The sequence below is a fragment of the Mustela lutreola genome, chromosome 6 (assembly GCF_030435805.1).
Source record: "Mustela lutreola isolate mMusLut2 chromosome 6, mMusLut2.pri, whole genome shotgun sequence".
Lineage (NCBI taxonomy): Eukaryota > Metazoa > Chordata > Mammalia > Carnivora > Mustelidae > Mustela > Mustela lutreola.
In genome coordinates, this window is record NC_081295.1 from 21,794,482 (window position 1) to 21,820,344 (window position 25,863).

Genomic DNA, 25,863 nt, shown 5'->3' on the forward strand with positions numbered 1-25,863 from the left:
AATTCTTAAGCTAACGGGTGCTTTAATTTTTTTTTGCAACCCTTTCAATAAATATGATCACCAAGATGTAGAACTTTTTTTTTCAGGGAATTAATTTGTTTTGTTGTTTCCTCAGACAATTTCTGGGGTTTTTTTCCCCTTAAATTAAACTTGATATTTCCTTAAAAAAATAAATAAAAGGATTAAAACAACTACATAGATGCTATTGTTTAGAAAGCATTACTGGGCGCCTGGGTGGCTCAGTCGGTTAGGCGTTTGACTCAGGTCATGATCATGGGGGTCCTGGGATTGAGCCCCCTCCCACCATCGGGCTCCCTGCTCAGTGGGGAGCTTGGGTCCTGGTTCTCCCTCTCCCTCTATCTCTGCCTCTCCCCACCCTTTGTGCTCCCTTTCCGCTCTTTGTCGCTCTCTCAAATAAATAAATAAAATCTTTTTAAAAATAAAAAACAAAAAAAAATTAGTAAGAGGGAAAAAGGGATTTGATTTGAATTATTTTGGCTTTTTATATTAATTCCATTCCCTGGGTAAGTCCTCAGTTCTTCACTTGGCAAATAAAACGTAACCTCCTAAACCTCTCTCCCTTTGTGAAAGAAAACAAAACAATGAGGATATGAGAGGGAGCTATTTCTTTATCCTTCTTCTCACCTCTTACTGTGTTGCTTTTTCTTTTTTTCCTTTATCCTCAGCCTGTTTTTCTATGGATATATAGGTTTTTCCTCTTGGTTAATCTTTGATACTGTCTTGACTTTTCTTTTTACTCTTGGTTTGCTCAGGCGGCCATTACAAGATACCATAGTCTGGGCGGCTTCTACCACATTAAACTTAGTTCTCACGTTCTAGAAGCTTGAAGTCCAGGATCAGGATGCCTGCAAGGTAGACTTTATCCTGAGACCTCTTCTTTTGGCTTGTGGGCAGCCAGGGTCTTGCTGTGTGTTCACATGACCTCCTCCGTGTATCTCTGCCGGGAGAACGAGAATGCTCTGGTGTCTCGGAAGGGCACTAATCCCATCTGGAGAGCCCTGTTCTTTCTGTCTTGTCAGACCCTAAACACGTTCAGTCTATCACTCATGTAGGTATTTCTGTATTAGCAAGAGCCCAGTCAGCAAAACAGGAACCCTCTGAGCTATTTCAGGCAAAGAAAAATTTAATACAGGGAATTAGTTACAAAAGCGTGGGGAGGGCTGGTGGAACAAAATGGAGAAGAAGTTAGCTAGAGGCCAGAAGACACTGTCCTCACTGGGCTGGGAGCCCCCACACCTATACCCTCGGCTTCCACTGCTCATGCAGATATCACATTTCTGCCACTGACCAGGGACCCAGGAGCCCACACTCCTACTGACGCTATGGAAACTGCCTGGCATGGTTTCATGAATTGAATTGAATTGAATTTTTAGATTAATTTAGGGAAAATATACCTTATTCCTAGTATTGACTCTTCCATCCAATATCATGAGTTATGTCTACCTCTACTTGGGATTTATTTATTTATTTATTTGACAGAGAGACACACAGAGAGAGGGAACACAAGCAAGGGGAGTGGGAGAGAGAGAAGCAGGCTTCCCTGCTGAGCAGGGAGCCTGATGTGGGGCTCTATCTCTGGACCCTGGGATCATGACCTGAGCAGAAGCAGACGCTTAATGACTGACCCATCCAAGTGCTCCAACTTGGGTTATCTCTAATGTCTTTCAATGAAGTGTGATTGTCTCCACAAATCATGCACATTTCTTGTCCTACTTATTCTTCGGTAAATATATTTATTATTAGCAGTGCTGAGTTTCTCATATATTTTCTACTGCTTATTACTGGCATCAAGGAAGGTAATTGGTTTTGGTATGTTGTTGTTATATTCCATAACCTTGATAAAAAGTGTTTTTAAATCAGTAGGGGGATAAAAAGCTGTTTGGGGAGAAAATTTGGGCTTTTCATCATAACGATTACAAATATGAGTCATACAGGAAGCCAAACATACTTTGTTCCTCCAGCATTTCTCCATATGCACAGCCTTCTGATTTTATACCTGAAAAACAGTGATGTTAGATATCTTTAATAGTTGGAACGGAGTCCTGGCATGTCAGGTCTGTCTCTAGTTGTAAGTATTTCAAGGAGTACCTTACCACAGCGCGGGAAAGCTCAGAGAACCAGCCACACACAAGTAGGTGACCTTGAGGCAGGTGACCTTGTCACCAGATCTGTTCAACGGAGGTCTGTGCATCCAGCTGACTTCGACAGGCAGTTATTGTGAGAAGTGGTGGAGGCTAGTGGCGGGACAAAGGTCCTATCACTTGGGCAAATCAACCTCTCTTCATCTCAGCCTTCTCATGGAAAAATTCAGAATGGTAATAAGATGTCCCTCGTGGGACCGGGAAGATAAGCTACTACATCTACATCACATATCCACTGTGATTCAATTCTGATGCTGGAAGCGCTGTCTCTCTCCACTCCATAGATGATTCCATTGCTCCGTCAGGAAGCGTGGCAGGTGTCCTGCCCCTGCGACTGGTTTTGGCCCATGACCGCTGTAGGGAGTGCCTCTTGCGAAGCCACCAGAGCATGAACTTCAGATTGGCTTCCCTCCCTCACACAGGTTCCTGTGAGAGACCTCAATGATGGGTTCATTCGGCCAGACGTTTTTGTAAAATTCTGTAAATTTTGCAAAAGTAGGATAGGTTCACTGCCATCAGTTAAGACCACTGTCTCTTTCCTTCTGTTATATTTCCTCTCTGTCAGATGATATCAAAATGACCAGAGGCACTTCTTCTCTCACGATTTTATAGATTTTTATCTTATAGAGGACTCTAAAAACTGTATAAGCTTCAAAACAAACAAACAAACAAAACTGTAAAAACTTCAGCCCCCACAAAAGCTGAGCCTGTCCTGCCTCCCGTCGCTGTGCTGTTAGGGAAGCTCATATTGAAAATCTACTCTGAATGTATTCTGTGGCCTTTCTCTTAACGTCGATCAAATACTTATCGAAAGCAAGCCAAACACAAAGGGTTCATTCTCTAAAATAACATATCCAGAGGGGGCACTTCATAAATTCCTATAGATGGTGAAGAGGAACAGTTTCTTATTCGAGATTGTTTCAGCTGACTATGGAAGCCAGAGTCCATGGTAACTTCCCCCAACAGAGATGAATTATCTGAATTTGCCAGAAGCCAGTAACAGCTGCTTGTTTTATCTCTAAAGTCCACGTTGCACCAGTATTTACTGACAACTGCTAGTTCCCCAAGTAAATTCATCCTCCTCGTCCATTCCTCGCCTACTCCATCAGGAGATTTTCATGGATGTTCCAGTAAGTGAATCTTGAAAGTCAAATTATTTTACAAAGAAGAAAGGGTTCAATGATAGATTCTGCCCTGCTCCCGTGTCTCGAGTCAGGGCTGGCCAATGTATCAGACAGTCCAGTCACTCCGCCCTCCCTCCTCTCCTGTTTCCTTACCCCGGTTTGTAGCCTCTGTGGCTGAATCCCCGTCTCCCAGAGCCTTGCTTCCTTAACAGCATCCTGAAACATTCAAGTTCTGTTGGTTTGAGGCTCTTTATTTACTGGCGGACAAACACACTCACAAGGCTGACACATCCCAAGCCACTGATGCCCACGGAGAGCAGAGCAGGTGGTGCTGGGGGACTCGGGAAGCCTCCAATACGGAGCACAGGGGAGGCTCTGGGGACTTCCAGAGCCTGCAGTGAAAAGTCTCTGAAAAATCACTGGGGAGGAGGGTGACACTGAGCTCACCTGCAATCTCAGGGGGTCCCTTCAGCTTTTTCGACCTCAGCCACTTGCCCATAAAATGATAACACAAGACACCCAACTAGAGGACCCCTGATGCCACTTTTAACTCCCACCTCAATGATACCTAAATCAGTTTTCCTTTCAGTTTTCTTTCTTTATTTCTTTTTTTTTTTTTTTTTTTAGATTTTATTTATTTATTTGACAGAGAGAGATCACAAGTAGGCAGAGAGGCAGGCACAGAGAGGGGGCGGGGCGGGGAAGCAGGCTCCCTGCTGAGAGGAGAGCCTGATGTGGGGCTCGATCCCAGGACTCTGGAATCATGACCTGAGTCGAAGGCAGAGGCTTTTTTTTACCCACTGAGCCACCCAGGCGCCCCTCCTTTCAGTTTTCTAAATGACCCCTCTTTCAAGCAACATGGCTAGAGTTCTGTGGAGCAAAAGAATAGAAGACGGATTAGCCCTTTACACACAACAGCTTGTGTTCCTGGTTTCATTTCTAAATGTTTCCTCTTCTTGCTTTCAGAGGAAAATGGAGTCCTGCCCTGGGCGGGGATTAAGAAGCCTTCTCAGGTATCCTCCATGGCTGCCATTGCTTTGAAAATGGTGGCCTCCATCTTGACCAGACGTCACACTCTGCTCTCGCACACCTCCCCATGGACACACACGCTGTTTCCTCAGCTCTCTTCAAACGTCCTGCCTCTGTGACTTTGCTCGCCCTCTCCTCCCTCTAGATAATTCTCTCCCTCCTCTTCTTCGTCCATCCACATCCCTCTGATTCTTTGAAACTTTCCTCATTTCCCATCGTCCCTCCTGGACTGGCCATGTGGGTCCACCACGCTTCCCTCTCTCTGAGCCCCCACAGCACCTACAGTAACCGCTACATATCAGAGGACTGTCTTACTCTCCCTCGTTTCCTTTCTTGAGGGAGAAAACATCAGTTTAGAAATCCTTAAATCTCTCGTAGTCCCTGCAGCGTGCTTCGGACAGAGTGAGTGCTCCATGCATGTTCATTAATTTTATAGCAAGTGCTCGATAAAATACATATGCCACACTCACAAAGAATGTTACAGATTTTAACTCAGCAGATGCTTACAATAACTTGTAAGAGGAATTAGCTCACTCCCAATTTTCAAAGGGGGAAATTGAAACTTAGAAATTAGGTGACTTGCTCAGGTAAAGCAGACAGGTCTCGATGCCCAAGTGTGCACTTTGATTAAGACCTTGAGCCTTGGAGTCTGATACTCAGACTGGGCTTTGCTATGTAGGAGAAATTGGGCTCTTCCTTATGCTCTTAGAGCCTCAACTTACCCATGTATAGAATGGGGATAATCATAGTATCTCACTACCTCGGAAGGTAGTTGTGCTATATGATGTCGTACGTGCACGTAACCCATGATTAATGTTAAATACATATTAGTTATGATATTATTATTACTTTGGTTCATCTGACTGCTTCCCGGTCAACAACCTCTTGACTGTCAAGTGCCTACCACATGGTGGACACTCAACAAATACTTGAATCTGTGGGCTAAAGAATCATTTGGTTTTTATCCTCGATTATCTCCTGAGTAATTTTTCCAACTGCAATCGGGTCATCTTCTTAGATGATCCACAACATTATTCTACCCTCACCCTACCCCCACTCCTGCCAAAACCCGCTGACCCAGAAGAGACAAATGAGGCAACCAGTGTGGCTTCTGGCCAGAACTTGCTGGAAGTTGGACAGGTTCACCTGTTATTTACCATGCCTACAAATCAGCTGGAGAAGTCCCAGACTGGTGGCAAGACAGAGGGGTTTGTAAACTAGAAAGAGGAGAGCTGCTGAGGGTGGACCAGCCCCCAGGGGTTCGGCAGAGCCTCAGTTCCACGGAGCTTACAGAATGAAGTTAATCCCTCCTTTCTCCAGGGAAATAAGTTACAGAGACACGGGGTGGGGTGGGGGGGGTTATGGGCCAATGGAGAGGAAGATTAGAGGGAATGTCCTTAATAAACTCCCCAATGGGAAGCAGTTTTACTTTCCCTCTGTCTCTCAGGGCACTAGACCAACCACTCACTGGGAAAACAAGTGTTGGTGCCAGGGCCTTCTGCGGACTCCCAGACCGCTTTCTCACAGACAGGTACTCGAATCCTTCCGTTTGCAGCTCGGGGGTCATTCTGTTACGTGCTCTGGGGGTTTGGGACTGTCTTAATCGGATCAGGTGACTGTGATTCTCAAGTCATTGGGCCAGGATGTACCCACCTGGCTGGCTCAATTTCTCCTCTCTGGCAGTTGGCTGTTCTCAGCCATGTTACTTTCCCTCTCAACTTAATTTATTAGAGCTATTTTGAGAAAGTTGCTGGGCAGGGGAGCCTGCGAAAAAGGAAAGTCAGCAAGGGGATATGCGGGTGCCTTCTACCCCCCCGGGGACATGAGTGGGGCTATGCTCTTCCAGCTTGCCCCGCCTCCACCGGTCTCTCCCTTGTCCCAGACCCTTCCCTCTGTCCTGGCAATCCTGTTCCTTCTCAGCTAGCCCGCCTGTTGGGGAGGAAGCAGATTAACTAATGGTTGAGGAAATGCATGTACTGCTTGAGAAAGAAAAAGCACACCTTAAACCTCACTGGAGGACCTTATATGATCCTGGAGCCAGAGCCCATCAGAACTGGAGGAAACCACCGACAGCTGAGCCCCGCCATGTTGGCCCCACTCACAGGAGAACTGCCCAACGCCCTCCCGGGGAAAGGTGAATTTTATGGGCAGGTGGCCATTATTTGAATCACGGGAACTGATGCCCTGCCTACTGCTGACTGGACAGGAAAGGGCAGATGTGCCAAGAGGCACGTTTCTAGGCCGGCTTAGCCCAGTGAGCTCCCCTGGTGCTAGAACATGGATAACGATGACAGTGAGCACCTGGAATCACCGCATTTTCTCTCTCTGGAGTTTCAGCCCAAGACCTACAGAGAGAGGGGGTGGGGAACGAAAGTAGAAAGACAAGCAGAAGAGCAGCAGTGGTTGGGGAGGCTGACAGCCGGGAGAGGCTCAGTGGGCTCCTGCTGCTCAACGGTGAGGAGGGGGTGGGTGTCGGGCCCTCAACCACCCTTTTGTTCCCACGCTGGGTACCTGCCTCAGGCTCCTGGAGGTCCGCCTCCTGCATTTCCATGCCAGAGCTGCCTTTGTGCGATAACCTCTGTGGGTCTTTCTTTTTTCCAACCCAAAGGAGCTAATAAAGAATTCACATGACCTGGTTTGCTGATGAGGGAGTTGAGGCTAGAAGGTAGGAAGACATGGGTTGCCCACGCCCCCCCCCCAACAAATCCAGGCTCCTTTTCGAGAAAGTCTGCCCTCAGAGGGTGGGGTTTCAGGCACAGGGGTTGGGGGGCGGGGTGACACGGGCGGCCGGTGGGAAAGCAGTGGCAGAGGCAGGGAAGGGAGATGAGCGTTGGTTTCCAGTTAGAGGGGCAGGAGGGGGAAGGAGTGAGTTTCAGTTGTTCAGACTTTTGTCTTGTCGTTGTAACTAAAAACCAGTTTGTAAAGAGCTGAGTTCTAAAGTTGCCCCATGGGTCCTGTCCTCTCAGTGGCCACTCCTCAGGAGGTTTCTGGGAATAGAGAGGGTATCTCTGCTCCTCTTGGCTACCTTGCAAACCTGACCAGCCTTCCCTAGGCTGCGCCCACTGGAGAAGTGGCTTAGGAAAGGAGCTGAGTGAGTAGAAATCTGCCCCTAGATGCAAACCCATTTACCTGTCATGTGCTCTAAAGGCCACTTCAGGCTGATGTCTAAAACTCCATCGAGACTTTGTTGCCCAATACCCCAACATCTACCAGAAAGAGCTTATGGGGGGGCTCTCTTTAACCCATGAGAACTGCTGATGGGAAAGACCTTATTTGGAGAAACTGTGGACCTAAGGAAGGAGTCATCAGGGCCAGGCTTTGAACTGGATGGAAGAACACTTAACCGAGCTTTCTAGCTCACACTCTCTCCTCCCAGGCCCATGGACCCAGTACGGATCGCAGTTGTGGGGGCAGGCGTGGTGGGGCTCTCTACCGCCCTGTGCGTTTCCAAGCTGGTCCCGGGATGCTCCATTACAGTCCTGTCAGACAAGTTCTCTCCTGATACCACGAGCGATGTGGCAGCCGGCATGCTTATCCCTCATGTCGACGCAGGTAAGAGAGGGATTTTAGCTCCTCTGTCAGATATGATAGACGTTAGGAGGCTCTGAGTGGAATTCTGTAGACTAGGACCACTGGATGTGCATGTCCCTATAATGCTCAATTTTAACATCTTATTGGTTCCTCTGTTAGGAATGCTTGAGTTACACTGCAGGACAAATATAGCCTCCAAGTTTTAGCAGCTTAAAAAACAAAGCTTCGTCTCTGGCTCAGACTGTGTCTACTGAGCATCAACAAGGGCTCTGCTCATCACCTTGGGACCTAAGGGGCTGGGTAGCTGCTGTCTTGGATATCGTCAGGACCTGTGTCTGGGGGGAGACAGTTTTGCGGGGTGGGCAGGGTCTCACCCTAGCAACGAAAGGCTCTGGACAGGAAGCAACTTTCATCCCTTCTGATGACAGGTCATTGGCCAGCACTAGTCACCTGCCCCCACCTCTCTGAAGGTGGCCAGAAAGTCCAATTCTCTAAGGTTCCCAGAAAGGAGCCAGCCAGAAGTATTTGGAGAAGAGCACTCATGACTACCACAGCTGGTAACTCCGAGGCTTATTTGTAATGGGACTAAAACTATCCCCAGTTCTTGTTCCTCTTCCTCTTCTTCAATTTATTTATTTGACAGAGAGACAGCGAGAGAGGGAACACAAGCAAGGGGAGTAGGAGAGGAAGAAGAAGGCCTCCCACTGAGCAGAAAGCCGGAGGCAGGGCTCAATCCCAGGACCCTGGGATCATGACCTGTGCCAAAGGCAGACACTCAAGGGCTGAGCCACCCAACTGCCTCTAAAACTACCTCGCTTCTTAGCCAGTATACAAACAGTCCGTTGTATGTATTCAGGCCTACAGATGCCTTGATTTTTTTTAAACACATTCACATATCCGTTCCATTCTGTGTTCTGCACATGAAACAGAAGAAGGGAAACAGCATTAAATAGAAACCAAAATCATTTTGCAGCCAATGACGCTTATACTCACCATCTCCACTTCCTCATTTCTACCCTCCTTTAATTTTAGCTTTTATTTATTTATTTTTTGTAAAATCAGAGTTACACGTGCATGGGAATACGCTCAGGAACCTGGAGTGCTTTGCAGAATGCGAGTTCACACTTTCTGAGCACCTTTCCTGTCACCAGAGTTCTTGTTTCCATTGTCCAGGAGCCCCTTGGCTTGCACCAGGCCTGGGCGAGCGGTCAGAAGGCTGAATGGGAGTCATGGAATCATCGGTAGAGGAGGCTCATCTAAGAGTCCACGCGGGCCGTGGAGGCCTGAGCTCACCCCTTGGCTGGGTGGTTGGGGGCCCCTGGATCAGAGGGCGCTTCTCCCTGGTGCTTCCGGATAAGGACCTCAGTCTTCTCTTTGGGCTTCTTTCAGACTAGCCCCAGCAATACTTCTGTGCTCATAAATGTCAGTTCCATCTAGGAACCACATCGGCTGCTGGGGGATTAATGAGTTCCTACATGGAAATTGGTTAGAACAGCGCCCGGAAGTGCTGTAGCAATGACCGCCATTACTACCACTGCTCCAGCTGCAGTTTTCTCTTACCAGCCCTTGAACGTGACTTAGATCGCCAGGCTGGCCTGCGCTGTCCGCCGCTGAATTGCAATCGTCCATTCTCTGGGGATGACTCCTGTAGCATGTGAGGTGCAGCCAATGTTTTGTTGTTAAGGATTGAAATGGGATCAAGGGGATGCGTTTCAATACAGCCCCAGACACCGGCTTGGACTGTTGGGGTATAATTTGTGCGAGGCCTAGTTTAGCTCTTTTTACAGTTTATGATTCCTCTCTTATTTCCAAGCCAGTGGCCCAGGCTGCCGCTTTGGAAGACTGTGTTGAGTTCACATGGGCTGTGTTTAAAGACGACAGCACCGATCTACGATTAAAGACATATTTATTGGCACTCTGACAAGAGAATTGTTATAAAACTCTGCTACCTGAGATGGCCGCATTGACCTGGAGACTTTGGGGGAGCAAGATGGCTCCGCAGGCCTTTTCATCTCTACCGTGAACTCTAGGGACCTCTCTCCAAGCAGAGCCTACCCAGCGTCCTCTCTGCCTCCGTTCCCTGGCCTCCCCTGTGGCTCCTGCCGTCGCGGCCCCTCAGGATTATTGTTCCTCAGACCCTAGCCTGACCTTGGATTCTCCCTCATAACCTTCCCTAGGGATCAGATGTCCCAATTCTTCACCCCGTTTGGATTTGTCAGCACCCCCAGATTGTGCTCGCTCTCTATGCCTACACTGGACCCTATTATTTGGGGGCTTGAACCATAACCCTTATTTCTTCTCTGTTAGTATCTGGGTCCAGTCTCTTGTGTTCTGGCAGGGACGATGCCTGGCTGACAGGGAGCACTGATCCATAGGACTCTGCCAGGGAGGTGGTGCCTCGTGTGCTCCCTGCATGCCCTACTGACCTGGGGAATGCTACCCTAAACTATCATGTGGTTCCAGGGAGTGGAGGGGGATGGAGGAATGGCAGCCTAGGATGGAACTGCAACAAGTCCTTCCTGAGGAGCTCAGCTCCATAATGCTGACCTTGTCTCCTTGCATCAGAGGGTAAGGACCCTGGGCTTCCTATTGATGTGTAGTCTGTTCTCTGTTCTGGTTGCCTTGGGCCCCACAGATTTTTCCCTTATTACCCACCATGTTTTTAGACCCCAGGAAAGAGGTTCTAGGTTCTTTCTTCTATTGTCTCAACTGTGTGGCCATCTGGGTATACCTCCCTCAGCCTGAACTAACTTCTGCTCAGATTGGCTATGGACCTGTTAAGGTCTGGAATATATCTAGGGCCAAAGACCACCTTCCAGATGGCTCCTATGTCAGATTTTGTTCTGATCGGCCAATTCACCCTCTGATGATTAATCTTTACATGAACAGGAGTCAACAGCTGGTGTCAACATTCGATACTCTGGTTGCTAATGGATTCTCGACCCCAATGTGGTGCCTTATCTAAATGTTCCTCCCTGCCTCTGTATTTTCTCCCAGTGTCTAGGAAGGGGCTAGTTGGGAGCATGGTCATCATCACCACTTCCTTTCTGTTCTGCTTTGCTTTCCCCCGTGGTTACAGACGCACCCATTGCCAAGCAGAAGCAGTGGTTTAGAGAGACCTTTGACCACCTCTTTGCAATTGCCAATTCTGCAGAAGCTGAAGATGCTGGTGTTCACCTGGTATCTGGGTAAGAGAGGAAATTTGAAGTTATTTTAGAATTTAGAATGATCTTAGTGGACTTGAGAATTCATCTTGAAATATTGTTGAGCATCTGCTGAGAGGAGGACTGACCTGGATGTGGGAGGATTTTGAAGAACATTCTAGGCGTTACTCCCAAGAACTCAAGAAAGACAAGTTATTAGTACATTAATCATATATCATATATTAGTATATATAGTATTAGACTTCTAAAAAGTAGATTTTTAAAATTTATTTTTAGAGTGACTGAGTAGGAGGAGGGACAGAGGCAGAAGAAGAGAGAGGATCCCAAGTAGACTCTGCACTGAGCACAGAGCTGAATGCCAGACCCGATCCCATGCCCCTGAGCTGAAGTCAAGAGCTGGTCACCTAACCAACTGAGCCACCCAGGCCCCTTATAGTATTAGACTTTTAAACAACCGTTACAGTTTCTTGTCACAAATACTACTTTGGGTTTCCTCAGGGATTATGCAGTGATTTTCAAATATGGCTTAAAAAACTTGGGGTGCCTGGGTGGCTCAGTCATTGGGCATCTTCCTTTGGCTCGGGTCATGATCCCAGAGTCCTGGGATCGAGTCCCACATTGGGCTCCCTGCTCCACGGGGAACCTGCCTCTCACTCTCCCACTCCCTTTGCTGTGTTCTCCCTCTCGCTGTGTCTCTCTCTGTCAAATAAATAAATAAAATCTTAAAAACAAAAACAAAACTTATAGCAAGTAAATACTGAACTTGGGCTATCTGGGGATCATGTGGCTGATGGAAAGCCAACAGGTGTGATATTGGAGAATGAGATGTCCCAAAAAAGGAAATATTGTTGGTAACTAAAGTTATCTTTTAAATTGGCATTTAGGAGGCATATTTTTGAAATGGTTAGGACATTTTTATTTGATTCTTTCTTTCTTTCTTTCTTTCTTTTTTTAGAGAGAGAGAGAGAGTACCTGAACAGTGTTGGGTGGGTTGGGGAGGGGCAGAGAGAGAGTGTGAGAGAGAGAATCTTAAGCCGCCTCCACACCCAGCATGGGGCCAGATGCAGGACTTGATCTCATGACCCTGAGATCATGACTTGAGCTGAAACCAGGAGTCGTACACTTAACCGACTGAGCCACCCAGGCGCCCTCTGTTTGATTCTCAATATCTTCAGGATATGCATAATTCAGGAGACATGCATAATTACATGAACAACTTAAAAGAATCCTTTTTGGCATTTCTAGTGTGGATTAGCACCTAGAATATGATAACATCTTGCTATAGCTTCTTAAAAAGAGATCACTAACCATTCTTTCACTTCTAATTTATGTCTTTAATTTATGACATAACACATATGTCCTCTGTGATGTCCTATGTGCTAACACAGTAATACCCCATAGCTTCCTGAAGAGCAGAGGGATGCTTGCTTTTTACTAAGTTCTCAAAACTGCTGCATCTTTTGTGAAGTTTAGAAAAGCCTGCCCTCTCTCCTCTGTGATCAGGCTGTCGCTGACATTCTCTGCCAGTGAACACCCCCCCCTTCAGGCCGATTTCTGCCCTTTTCCTCTTCTTGCCCCCCCCCCCCTCACCATCATGACTGGCGTCGACGCCCCTGATTTCCCACAGTCGAAACAAGCAGCAACTTTTACTTCCTTTCGACCTCCTGAAGATGAATTGATACTGTAACTCCAAATCCAGCTGATGAATCGCATAGAAAAATTGTTCTCCTTGATTTATGGCCACAATTTGTTTTTGTCCAAAACCCATGTGACATATTTAACTCACAAACTTTGTCTCTAAGTAATTTTTGAAAACAGTTGCGTCTAAAATGCAAATGTCCTTTCAAGACTGAGATTTTGTCGCCGTCGATGGTATTAAGAATGTACCTCTACCTGGTCTGAAAGAGAGTTATTTATTTCTCTCACATGAGTGATCTTGTTGCACTTGCTTACCAAAAAAAAAAAACAAAAAACAAAAAACAACAACAAAAAAAACCCACCACAAACCAACAACAACAACAACACAGATTTGAATCAGTCAAGTGAAGAGATAAGAGCACAAATGATGTCCAGAGCATCTTTAGCATAAGTGTGTAGCCTCATTCATTATTCATCTATGTATTTCTTCAAAACACTCTATTCAGCATTCACCAGTATAGCACTCTCTTCAGTATTAGTGATAGAATAAGGAGCCATTTAATACACACTGCTTGGCATATAGTAAATGCTCAATAAATGTATGTTGAATGAATTGTTGAGAAAAAAAAAAGACACAGTCCTGCCCTCCTATAGCTTATGGTCTGTCCTAAGTCTAACTAATTGCAAATAAGACCCGAGTTACCAAGGAAAGAATGTAGGGTCCTATGGAAGTGTATCACTGGAGAATAAACTTGCTCCGGGAAGTTTGAGAAGCCACCTGGAACACAGTGATGTTTCAACAGAGACCATCTGGATGAGTGTAGGTTAGTCTGGTGACACTGCAGAAGTGAAAGGAGGGGGCAGAGACAGGGTCAGGATCACAAGGGGCGTCATTGCAGGTAGAAGGAAGAGCGTTCACAGAGACCTGAGTCTAGGACAACTGTGGTGTGTTGAAGGAACTGAAAAACCACCAGGGTAATGGGAAGCCATTGAGATTTTACACATTGAAATGTTTATCATGTTTATGTGTGAAAACTATCCCTCCTGTAGCGTGGAAAGAGAGATGGTGGTACAACCCTTTAGGTGTTGACTGTGGGGACAGAGAGTAGATGGATTTGAGAAATGCTGAGAAAGAGAGTTGATGGGACTTGAGATTTGGCAGTTGATGGCATGTGGATGGGGGGGAGAGAGAAAGTCAACATGGGTCTGGGTCTGGTTGTGGAGCTCAGGAGAGAAGAGAGGGCTGGAGCTGTAGCCCCCTGAGCGTCTGGCGTGTAGATGATGGTGAAGATATGGAAGGGGCCATCTAGCCGAGGGAGAGTGTGCAGAATGAGACAGCAAGAAGGCCCAGCATGGAGCCCTGCAGCAAACAGCGTTCACACCTTCCCTGGGCGCTCTTTAAATGAACTACTTAGAGACGTATGGATTCTGGTGTGTGAATGATCACATCATGAGCTACTATGTACAGCACTCAAGCGATTTTCCTTGCTATTTTAGAGTAGCCATGATTTAAAACCCTTATATCTATTGATGAAAACAACCCAAGACTTGCAAATCCAAACACGTGCCTAGCATCTCTTAGTAGCATTCTTGCCAGCTTGTTAACAACCAGTATCATTCCGGCCTCATCCACCCTGGCTGTGCTGGTGGCCCGACGGTAACTGGGCTCCTCCTGATGACTCAGCATGAGGGGATGACCCACAACTTACCCCATAATTCACACTCAGCCTCCTGTTCACCCATGATGGCTCGCTCCAATTTAGATATTTTGTTCAGAATGGAGGGCAACCTTTAAGCTTCTGATGGATGCTTGCAACTTACATAAAATGTACTACAAGATACCAAAACCTTTCCTCAAAAGTGCATAGTCACAAGTCAATAAAGAAAGTCTGAGAGGAGTTTTTAGAAAAAAAGAGTTAAGTCCAATTTTTAAAACACAGCTTTTTAAACATCTTATCCCCCCCGCCCAGTCATGAACATTTCAAACATAGCTGCTAAATTATCCGAACCCAAGAGAATGGAAGAGTAGATCTTTTTCTTTTTAGGGGGATAGGAAGTGTGTTTTTATATTTATGTATTTATTTTTAAATATTTTATTTATTTATTTGAGAGAGCACAAGCAGGGGAGAGGGGTAGAAGGAGAAACAGACTCCCTGCTGAGCAGGGAGCCCGAAGCAAGGCTTGATCCCAGGACCCTGGGATCATGACCAGAGCTGACTGAACCACCCAGGTGCCCCAGAAAGTGTGTTTTTTAAAATGCTTTAAATAATATCATGTGGAGGTTCACGGGAAACATATTTCACAAAATTTCAGGAAATTTTTCCACTTATGTTTTTCAGTTGGCAAATATTTCGGAGCGTTCCTACGGAGGAAGTGCCATTCTGGGCTGATGTAGTTCTGGGGTTTCGAAAGATGACCAAGGCTGAGCTGAAGAAATTCCCCCAGCATGTGTTTGGTCACGCTTTCACGACTCTGAAATGTGAAAGCCCTACTTACCTCCCGTGGTTGGAGAAGAGGTCAGTTGAAATGGCTCCTTGCTGCTTCCTTTATCTGTCCTAGCCATAAATAATTTCATAGCTTCTCATACAATAGATAGGAAAAATTCCCTGTTGGGCCCCCAGAGGTCTTCTGCCATGTGTCTTGTTCGCTGCTCACAATGGCCAGGGCTGGGTCAAACGATCTGAAGACGGTGTGTGTGTTGCGAGCAGTAAGGGACACTATGCTGCTAGTAACACATTCATCTTCTTCTACCTCGTGGTGCCTGATTCTTCTTCAGGCTGTATGATTTATTGGTCCCCCGCCCACCAGTAAGTAAAACCCACTCACTGACACAGTATCTGAGATTTCCTCATTTGTAAAATGGAGACATTTGGAGAGTAGCTTCCGGCTATAGAATTAGAAGATTTGCTCCAGTTCTTTAGATGGAGAATCTTAAGCTTATTATAAATTGTTTTTGGAAATTTTTGTTCTCATTAGTGTTGAAAAAAATCGCTCTCTTTTTCTCTTTGTCATAATTAAGACATCTATACCTAAGGGGTCTTATCTTATCTAGATTAGGTAAATGCTTCCTTACCAAGTTCAGTCCAAAATACCTTGAACTTGCATTTTGGCTTGGTTTTCGGGACTTCTTGATCCCACTTAGTTATGAAATACATCAAGAGTTTCTTTATTTGCAACGCATCAATAAATCTCCCTTTAGTTTAGTCTGGAAATTATAAGTATATCTAGGGTTGTGACACATTGGCCCTTTCAGTCCCCAAATCTGTATATATGGTAGATAAATAGGGACAAGGTGAATTATTTGTAAACATTGGAAAAATGACTCAAGATAAGCAGTGGCAACGATGATCTGGTCCCAGGTATGATCTATAGGATGACTGATTTCCACATTCATGAATCCCACAATTCTGTGTTCAACATCTATGCCTGAACTCGGCACTGTGTTAGAAGCTGGTCCCCCTCCAAAAAGACTTTTGCACATTAGCTTTAACTCTCATTCATGATTCTTAACTTGATCACTACTATAATGTTTGCCAAGTGATCATTTCATTTCTTAAAATATTTCATTTATTTACTCAAGGCAGGAGGAACTAGAGGGGAAAGAAGGGGGTTGTGGAGAGGGAAGGGGAAAATATCTTTTTTTTTAAATTTTATTTTTAAATTTTTTATAAACATATAATTATATAATAGCCCCAGGGGTACAGGTCTGTGAATTGCCAGGTTTACACACTTCACAGCACTCACCATAGCACATAACCCCCCCCCCCCAATGTCCATAACCCAACCACCCTCTCCCAAACCCCCTCCCCCCAGCAACCCTCAGTTTGTTTTGTGAGATTAAGAGTCACTTATGGTTTGTCTCCCTCCTGATCCCATCTTGTTTCACTCATTCTTCTCCTACCCCCCATGTTGCATCTCCACTTCCTCATATCAGGGAGATCATATGATAGTTGTCTTTCTCCGATTGACTTATTTCGCTAAGCATGATACCCTCTAGTTCCATCCACGTCGTAGCAAATGGCAAGATTTCATTTCTTTTGATGGCTGCATAGTATTCCATTGTGTATATATACCACATCTTCTTTATCCACTCATCTGTTGATGGACATCTAGGTTCTTTCCGTAGTTTGGCTATTGTAGACATTGCTGCTATAAATATTCAGGTGCATGTGCCCCTTTGGATGACTACGTTAGTATCTTTAGGGTAAATACCCAGTAGTGCAATTGCTTGGTCGTAGGGTAGTTCTATTTTCAACATTTTGAGGAACCTCCAAGCAGTCTTCCAGAGTGGTCGCACCAGCTTGCATTTCCACCAACAGTGTAGGAGGGTTCGGAAGGGGAAAGAATCTTAAGCAGGCTCCCTGGATGCAGGGCTTGATCTCACGACCCATGGGATCATGACCTGAGCTGAATGAAACCAAGAGTCAGAGGCCTAACGGACTGAGCCACCTCAGGTGCCCTGCCAAGTGATAAATTTCCAACTCCTTCCACATTTAGTTTGCTTTCTACTATAAGGAAAAACTCCCCTCCCCCATATTTATTCAATTACTTATTTATGTCAGTATGGGCTCGGGGATTCCTATTTTACTCAATGAATTATAATCTATTACTCTTATTATTTATTTTGATGTTCAAATTGCCCAAGATTTGGCCAGTGAGAGCCCCTTCAAGCAGCTCTTATGTCTTTTTGACATTTCTGCATCTCTCTCTCTCTTTAGCACTTTCTTACTTTCAGGCACAACAGCATTCCACACACTCCAATTTTGAAAAGAAAAATGATTTCTTTTCATGAATATTTCTTTCCATCTTTTCCTTAAAACCAACCTGATGCAATGCTACATTTTAAATGTATATATTCAAAGCAGAAATAAACTGCCTTTACTCTGTCTCCCTTCTACTTCCCTTCGTACCCTGAAGTTTCCTTCTGTTGTGATTTTGGAATGTAGAGAACACACCCAACATCTGACCCTCCTCTACCACATCCAGCCTGGACAAGAACACATACAGGAGCCCATATGGTATGTGTACATATTTAAATGTTCCAAACCAAGCTAACAAACCATTAAATAAAATATCATTTATCCCTTTACTTTAACAACTAATGTGCAACCAAAGGTCAAGTTTACATATAGCCATCTTGGATTCTCAGGAGTGCTGCACAGTAACATGGTGGCAGGGGACACTAGGTGCATGCCATGAGACACCCTAGTCCATATTTTCAAGCTCACTTTGCGCCAATAGCTGTCCTTTGGCTACCCCTTGGGCAAGGGTGCACGAAGTGACATGATCTACCTCTCAGAGGAAGACGATGCAGACCCTGGAAGTAGGGGGAAAATATGGGGACCGTGGGTTCCCAGCTCATGGACTGGTTGTGAAGGAGGGGGGCGCTTGCTGGGTCCATTCCTTGGCCCCACATTCTAATTTCTCATGCATAGCTGGAGAAGATCCAGAGTGGGGTCCTCTAAGCGGCCCAGAGGAAGGGAGGCACAGCTCAGATTAGCCAGGGTAAGTTCTAAGTCCTAGAAAGAGTCTTGAGCTTATGGTAATCACGTGTGTGTGTGTGTGTGTGTGTGTGTGTGTGTGCATGTCCGTGTAGTTTCTCCTAACATTTCAATGAAGCATTGGATATAAAGTCTAGACAGAAAACCTAAACAGAAATTTTTCCTGGAAGAGAGGGCACATTGCTTTCATTTTGTTTTGAGAGATGAATAGTCAATAAGGCCCTTGGAAGATGAAGAGTTTTGGGGGCAGAGGAAGCATGAGGGTCCAGGCTACCTGAACAGGTGACGTAGCTACGGGAGGGGGCCAGGGCAGGGAAGCCAGCGTCACCCACAGTGTATGTGTCCCTTCTCTGAGGAGTCTTCCTAAGCCTCCCAGTTGGCCTGGGGCTGCCCTGGGCAGTGGGAAGCTTCCCCCTCTGTGGAGGAGGGGCACCCCCAGGCTGACAGTGAGGGAGGGCCAGTCCTCAGCGTGGCCCCCATCCCAGCTGCCCTCCCACTCTGGCTGAGAATAAATGTCTTAGCTCTGGGAGCCACCCCCAACCACTTTCCTACGGAAACAAATATTACCTGAATGATTTGTTCTAACTGCTTCTAAAGTATCACCTTATGGAAAACAGGCCCCTTATTTCCAAAATTACCTTGTTTTCAGGACTAATTTCTAACTGTGGGATGAAGACCTGGAGAAATCCTGCTACTTCCTCATTAGCTGGAGGCCTGCTGTCAGCATGTCAGTCTACTTAAAATAACCTGGAGTCAAGTGGTACTTTGTGCCTGTGGGAGCCACCTCCTGGCAGTAGTGCCATTGGCCTGATGACCAGTCAGCTAGGGTTCATGCCTTGGAGCACGCTGCTTCCTGTCTGTTTTTAGGGGATAGAGTCAGGGGGAAGAGGCCTGAGGGGCTGCTCTTTCCCCCGCTAGAGTCCTGGGTAGGTCTTTGTCAGTCCATTTGTTTGAAAGACATGGCCGCCATGATAGTGGGCTGGGACATGGGTGCTTCAGACAGAGAGCACACACACCCTTGTCCCACCACCACCCTTCCATCTTTTCAGCACTATCTTGTGCCCCTGATACCTTCCTCTTCCTCCTGCTCCCTGCCCACCACCCAAGCGAGGTCTACACAGACAGCACACAGGGCCTCCTCTCTGTGGACATTAGGTGTCTTCTTCTCTTCCCTCAGGGCCTGACATCTGGCAGGAAAGCCAACATGGAAGAAGAAGAGAGCGACATTGTCTCCTCTCCTCCTAAGGGAGGCTTTGTAGGGCAGGGACTCCTCCATGCCCAAGGCAAGCCTATCAGGCAAGGATTTCAAGCCAAATGAGAGGCAGAGTGGCATTGTGCTGAGGGAGTGGGACCCATGGGGCTCACTCTGTGGGCTGCATCTGCTCTTCTCCACCGGGGCGAACCCAGCTGGGAAGCCACACAATCTTTGCTTGTTCCTCACACCCAGGGTCTGTTGTGTTGCTTCCTACACCCCTTCCATACAATGTGAATGTTCAGCCTACAGTGTTCTGACTCAAAAACAGGCTTTTCATTCAGCAAGCCACACAAAAATGTCTCCAACCTCAGCTCTAACCTTCTGAAATAATATAAACTTCTAGGAAAGACCAAAAAAAAAAGTTTTTAACCACAATTGAGATCTTTAGCTTTTTTCAAAGAACAGAAGGGATCATCCCCCTCTCAATAAAGAGAAAAAAAAAGCGATGCCCAACAATAACCAGAACAAGAAAAAAGAACAAAAACCCCTCAGAGGTTTAATGAGCCATACAGATCATGTTTTATATCCTCAGCTGGTGGAGTCATATTCTGCTGCTTTTCACTTGCCCCGTCCAGGAAATGAATCATAGAGGCAGTAAGTCAACCGAGCCTGTCTCTTTGCCAGACATCCTACCTAAATATATCATCCTGGCTGGATCAGAATCATCCTGCCTGCATCCGGAAAGCTGGATGCCTCATTTCTGTGCTAGGGACCCTGTAACTTCAGTACATTGCTTTCTTTAGAAGCCATGCTTTATACTGTGGCCCTGATAAGGTCCGCACTGACCAGAGCACTGATCATACTAATCTTCTCTCTGTATTTCCTTTCCACTGGTACAACAATGCCTCATAGTTACTTTCCTTGTCTCCCATCTCCTATAGCTTCTGTTCTCCCATGTGGCCTCACTCACAGCAGTGCCTCAAAAAACAAACAAACAAACAAAAAACAAAAAAAACCCCAAAACTCATGTGGCTCCCTTAGGAGTTGGACAGAAATATGGATCATACATCAGGAACATGACAGATTGACCCTGTGCAGTGTCGTAGCCTTAGGGGTTCCCCCTGGGGCTTCAGTAGCTATCCTAAGGCAGCTCCACGGGTGACCTGTTCCTTGAAACTCCACCCACTGGTCTGACTCGGGGTGCCCAGGGGCTCCCCTTCAGGACCACTCTGCCCATAGAAACCCTGAGCCTCATCCACACAAGGAACCAGAGAACGCTGTACCCCTGAATGGAACTGAGAGACGTTCAATGAACTTGAATACAAGTTCATGGAGTGGTCAGAGCAGGGATGGATATTTTGAGAAGTGGGGAATAGAAAGCAGTTGATTTTATTAGAATATGCATTAGATTTATTAGAATATGCAAATAGGAAATGACTAAGGAATATGGCCATCAGATGAGATCATGTTTCCAGAACAAAATTAGACTTTATATAAAATGCAAGAAATCCCATGTATCATTTTTTTAAAGATTTTATTTATTTATTTGACAGAGAGAAATCACAAGTAGATGGAGAGGCAGGCAGAGAGAGAGAGGGAAGCAGGCTCCCCGCTGAGCAGAGAGTCCGATGCGGGACTCCATCCAAGGACCCTGAGATCATGACCTGAACTGAAGGCAGCGGCTCAACCCACTGAGCCACCCAGGCGCCCCAATCCCATGTATTCTTCACCCAGATTCCCTAATTCTTAAACTTACCATATTTCTTTATCCTTTTATCTCCAAATATATGTCTTTTTTTTTGAACCATTTGAGAGTAAGCTGCAGATGTGATGCCCCATTGCCCCAAATACTGAATATATATTTCTTAAACCAAAGGCCATTCTTTTATATAACTAAGGTCAGAATTAGGGCATTAAATTAACATGGGTACATTTCTGAAATCTATAGACCTAAGTCAGATTTTGCCAATTGTCCCAATAATATACATTATAGCAAAAGAAAATCCAGGATCATATATCATATGTTGCAAAAACAAATATATATATGTTTTATATATTTATATCTATGTATATATATGTGTCTGTGTGTATATATGATATATATGTTCATTAGAAGCAAGTGACTAGGTTTAGCCAACATTCAAGGGGAGGGGAATTAGGCTTCAGCCTGGAAGGGTTCAAAGAATTTGTGGATATATTTTGAAAATATCACCATTGACCTTCTGAATACAAATTATTTACCACATGCAAATTATGCATATATATGTAAATGTATATATGTATATTTAAAATCTAAGTATTATAAGCTATTTTAGGTATAACCATACTCAGTGTCAAAGCAGCCTCATCCCTCCTACTAGAGCTCACAGAGCCCTGTCTTCTGTCTTTCCCTGTGTCCCCTTTCCCCCAGGAGGTCTCCACACTGAACCCAACGCCCCCTCCCTATTTCTTTTTTTTTTCTTACTCTCTCTTTTTTTTTTTTTTTTTTTTAGATTTTGTTTATTTGACAGAGAAAGAGAGAGCACAAGTAGGCAGAGTGGCAAGCAGAGGGAGAAAGAGAAACAGGCTTCCCACTAAGCAGGGAGCCCAAAGCAGGGCTCAATCCCAAGACCCAGGGATCATGACCTGATCCAAAGGCAGATGCCCAATGGACTGAGACACCCAGGCACCCCACTCCTTATTTCATGCTGCCCAGGATTATTCCTCTCTTACATGGCTTAGTCTGTGCTGTGTGATGGGAGTTGGGGTACAGGATGCCTCTAGTCCTATGAGAAGGGAGAGGATGAGGGGACTCCCCTTTGCTTCTGGGATGTGGAGTATGGGCGTGTGTGTGTGTGTGTGTGTGTAAAGAAGAGCTTCGTGGAACTCCATCCCTCTCAGGGCCACACCTGCTCAATTCCCCTCTTGCTGAACACCCCCCACACACCCCAATTGAATGCATCAGGCTGATATGGTCTTTCAGAGGGCTGACTTTTAGGCTTGGTGAAAATGGGCACTTGGGTTTTAACGTGATGGCCAGGAGACACTGGTCTGGCGCTATTTAGTGAACTCAACTTCTTGAGTTTCCCGTCCCCACATTTCCTCAGGGGAGGTTGGGACAACGCATTCTCCCTATCTAGAATGAGGTCTTGCTCAGTTGCAGGAAACCTTATGGGGCAAGTCACCAAGCTTATACCCCCAACCATGTCATTCAAAACCCTCAGAATAAAATAACTACTACATATGGTTGTACAAGTGCTTGGTCAACCAACATGCAGCTTCCGGTATGGTTTCCTCCTACACCCTGCTGCTCACCGACACATTGCCCATGGGATAACAAGAGTGAATGGGCATCACACGAGGTTGTATTGCAACAGTGCAAGGATGACAGGTCCCTGGCACATTCAGTAAGTTCCCTCCTGGGGTCAAGGCCAGGGAGGTACTCAGCACCCTGCTGTGGGGGAAGAAGGGGGTGCTGGGGGATAAGGGGGTGTTTCCAGTCGCTTTGATGATTTCAGAAGTCTCCAGGGAGAGAGTGGACTTTCATCAGTAGCAACCAGTGGGGGACCCTTGAGAAGGACATTTGCATTTGTTGAATTCATGCATAATCTTTACAAAAACCTGCGGACTTACAACATTCTTATCCGTAGGTGACAGTTGAGGAAACAAGTTCAGTGCAGTCAAGTCCTCAGGCTGGTAAAATTCTTTTATTTCTCTGAATTAGGAGAATAGCTCTGAGTTTTAATTAGAAGAGTTGGAACCCAGAGCACAGTGTTAACTAAGTAACATGCGGAATCCACAATCTGTTAAAAGCAAAACCAAGATAATGTTCAAATAATAATCAATGTAAAACATTTTCTGAAGACCAAATGTCATTCTTACAGGCTATTAAACCATTGAATGTGAGTGATAGATGGGTGTAGGGAGCAGGCAAACCCGGATTGCATTTTAGAGTAGCATAGCAGCTATGAGGGTGGATGGGGCTCCATCCCAGGACCCTGAGGTCACAACCCCAGTGGAAACCAGGAGTCCCACACCCAACCTACTGAGCCACCCAGGTGCCCCCAGCCATTTCTTTTTGTTATGGATGTACTTGGTCCAAAATATCATTATCAACAGCAACTGTCAGTCCATCAGCTGCAAATACTTTGCATTTGTCTCGTGCAAACATTCCTGTGGTAGACATAAAATGGGTGGTGTGACTCCTGTTCCAAACATCTCATTACGGAGACCAGAACAATGCAAAGGAACTTGCACGAGTTCACAACACGAGACAACATGTCTCAGGCTTCAAATTTAGGTTCTAAATAGAGGGCATAAAAAGAAAAGGTTAGGGGATTTAAAATATGAATTGATTTAGTGTTTATTGAGCAGCTAGTATAATATAGGAACTTTATAAAACACCAAAAGGTACAAGACATTTCTTTTGTTTTGAATCTTTGAAACAGGTTTCCATTTAGCTTCCAGTTTAGGAATCTCTAGTTTCCAAGGATGCGGGGCAGCTGATGGCTAGAATTTGGATCGCTCGGACCCTGGCCACGGTGGTCTTGTCCATCATTTCCCATGAGGGCTTGCACAGGAAGCCACTGAGTCTCCCCTAACAGTCTCTCTCATTCTTCCCAGGTTAAAAGGAAGTGGGGTCCCGATACTCACCCGACGAATAGGAGACTTGTGGGAACTCCATCCGTCCTTCGACATCGTGATCAACTGCTCAGGCCTTGGAAGCAGACAGCTAGCAGGAGACTCGAAGCTGTTCCCAGTGCGGGGCCAAGTGCTCAGAGTTCAGGCTCCCTGGGTGAAGCATTTCATCCGGGACGGGAATGGGCTGACATATATTTATCCTGGCATAGCCAACGTAATCCTGGGAGGAACGAGGCAGAAAGGAGACTGGAATCTGTCCCCAGATGCAGAAATGAGCAGAGATATTTTTTCCCGTTGTTGTGCTCTTGAGCCGTCCCTCCGTGGAGCCTGCCACATCAGGGAGAAGGTGGGCTTAAGGCCCTTCCGGCCAGGCTTGCGGCTGCAGACAGAGCTCCTCGCCCAGGATGGTAGGAGGCTGCCCGTGGTCCACCACTACGGCCACGGGAGCGGGGGCATCTCCGTGCACTGGGGCACTGCTCTGGAGGCCGCCAGGCTGGTGGGGGAGTGTGTCCGAGCCCTCAGGAGCCCCAAGTCAAAGCTGTAGGTCACATGCAAATGGCCCCGGAGACTATGATCAAAATACGATCTAGGCAGCACAACTGATTCCACTAACTTCTCCATTGCATGAAAGTTTAGTTAGTGGTATCCTTCTTTTCAAAATGGGAAATGATGCAATATGAAGCCCTAGTAGCTTTAGGACTAGTTCTAACCTAATCTAGGACCGATGCATAACTAGGCTGAAGTCCAGTTCTAATGACATAGGGCACAAAACTATTTTTGTTAAAAATACTTGTGGGAGAGTAAGATTTCTTCTAGATCCGGTGTTCAAAGCTCTGTGCTAATTTACACTGATGCTAGAACGATAAGGATTTTGACATCTTTTGGCTAATAAATCCACAGCGAGAGATGATGTATGGAAAACACTTAACTCACTGTTAGTCACAGTTTGCAGGCTGTGCTCAAGGGAGCATTATAATCCCTTTAAATAAAATACACGGTGATCACGCAACACAGGCTTATTACACTTAATAGAAGACAAAGCATGATTCCTCCAAGTACTAATGGCAACCTCTTCCTCCTCTCAGCTGGTCATGGTGGTTAGAAGACAGGGATGGGGCGGTGGGTGGCTTAGTGGGTTAAGCCTCTGCCTTTGGCTCAGGTCATGATCTCAGGGTCCTGGGATTGAGCCCTGCATCAGGCTCTCTGCTCAGCAGGGAGCCTGCTTCCCCCTCTCACTCTGCCTGCCTCTCTGCCTACTTGTGATCTCTCTCTCTGTCAAATAAATAAATAAAATCTTAAAAAAAAGAAGAAGACAGGGACGAAGTTGCCTATGGACAGAGCGTCAACTCAGTAACTGTCTGGGGTCAGTCCCCAAGGGCCGTACTCTCCATTACCACAAGCACTCGCTTGTAGCGTGATTGACTTTGCCTAAGCGTTTTTGAAGATTGAGTAGCAAGCAGGTGCAGCCAAAGAGCTAATTTGCTGATTAGGAAAGAACAATCATTCCGAATGAAATATATCCAAAGAGTTTTCTGCAAGTTGTTAAAACAAAACAAAATAAAAAAACCTACCGGGAATGAGGGAGAAATGTGTTATGGTAAAAATGAGTTTGGGAATCGCTGAAATAAATTGATCTAACCTGGTTTCCTGACTCAGGTTTGCTCAGAGTTATTCTGTTCTTGTGTATCGTGAATGCTCAGGAGGGTTTTGGCTTTAGAGAAGGGTGAAGAAGATGCCATTCACTGAGGTAAGGACGCTTTGCAGAACTAGCTGTAATTTTAATTTTCGTTTTAGTTTTAATTTTGGCAGGAGATGGCTTGTGTTTACTGATAATAAGTTCTATTTTGGACATCCTGGGGTTGTGGCGGTGTGGGGGAGAGTGTGAGGTTGGAAATGAGG

At 45.8% G+C, this 25,863-nt stretch overlaps 1 protein-coding gene across 3 annotated transcripts; it reads left to right on the top strand.

The window, feature by feature from the left end:
* The first annotated feature begins 5,765 nt into the window (after nucleotides 1–5,765).
* Nucleotides 5,766–25,615, top strand: DDO (D-aspartate oxidase). 3 transcript variants are annotated; one of them, XM_059176859.1, is made up of 5 exons: nucleotides 5,766–5,846; nucleotides 7,692–7,867; nucleotides 10,926–11,034; nucleotides 14,988–15,164; nucleotides 23,947–25,615. In XM_059176859.1, the coding sequence occupies exons 2-5, from the start codon at nucleotides 7,696–7,698 to the stop codon at nucleotides 24,506–24,508; spliced, it is 1,020 nt and encodes a 339-aa protein (XP_059032842.1). In that variant the 5' UTR covers nucleotides 5,766–5,846; nucleotides 7,692–7,695; the 3' UTR covers nucleotides 24,509–25,615. The 3 variants fall into 3 exon arrangements, with proteins under 3 accessions (XP_059032842.1, XP_059032843.1, XP_059032844.1); XM_059176860.1 differs by lacking the exons at nucleotides 7,692–7,867; nucleotides 10,926–11,034 and having other exon boundaries at nucleotides 5,768–5,846; XM_059176861.1 differs by lacking the exons at nucleotides 5,766–5,846; nucleotides 10,926–11,034 and having other exon boundaries at nucleotides 7,748–7,867.
* The last annotated feature ends 248 nt before the right edge of the window (nucleotides 25,616–25,863 follow it).

Excerpts from the sequence above, each read along its gene's own strand:
- DDO (XM_059176859.1), top strand. The coding sequence starts at position 7,696 with ATGGACCCAGTACGGATCGCAGTTGTGGGGGCAGGCGTGGTGGGGCTC. Across the intron at positions 11,035-14,987 it reads GGTGTTCACCTGGTATCTGG|TTGGCAAATATTTCGGAGCG; the intron begins GTAAGAGAGGAA and ends TATGTTTTTCAG. Across the intron at positions 15,165-23,946 it reads CTCCCGTGGTTGGAGAAGAG|GTTAAAAGGAAGTGGGGTCC; the intron begins GTCAGTTGAAAT and ends CATTCTTCCCAG.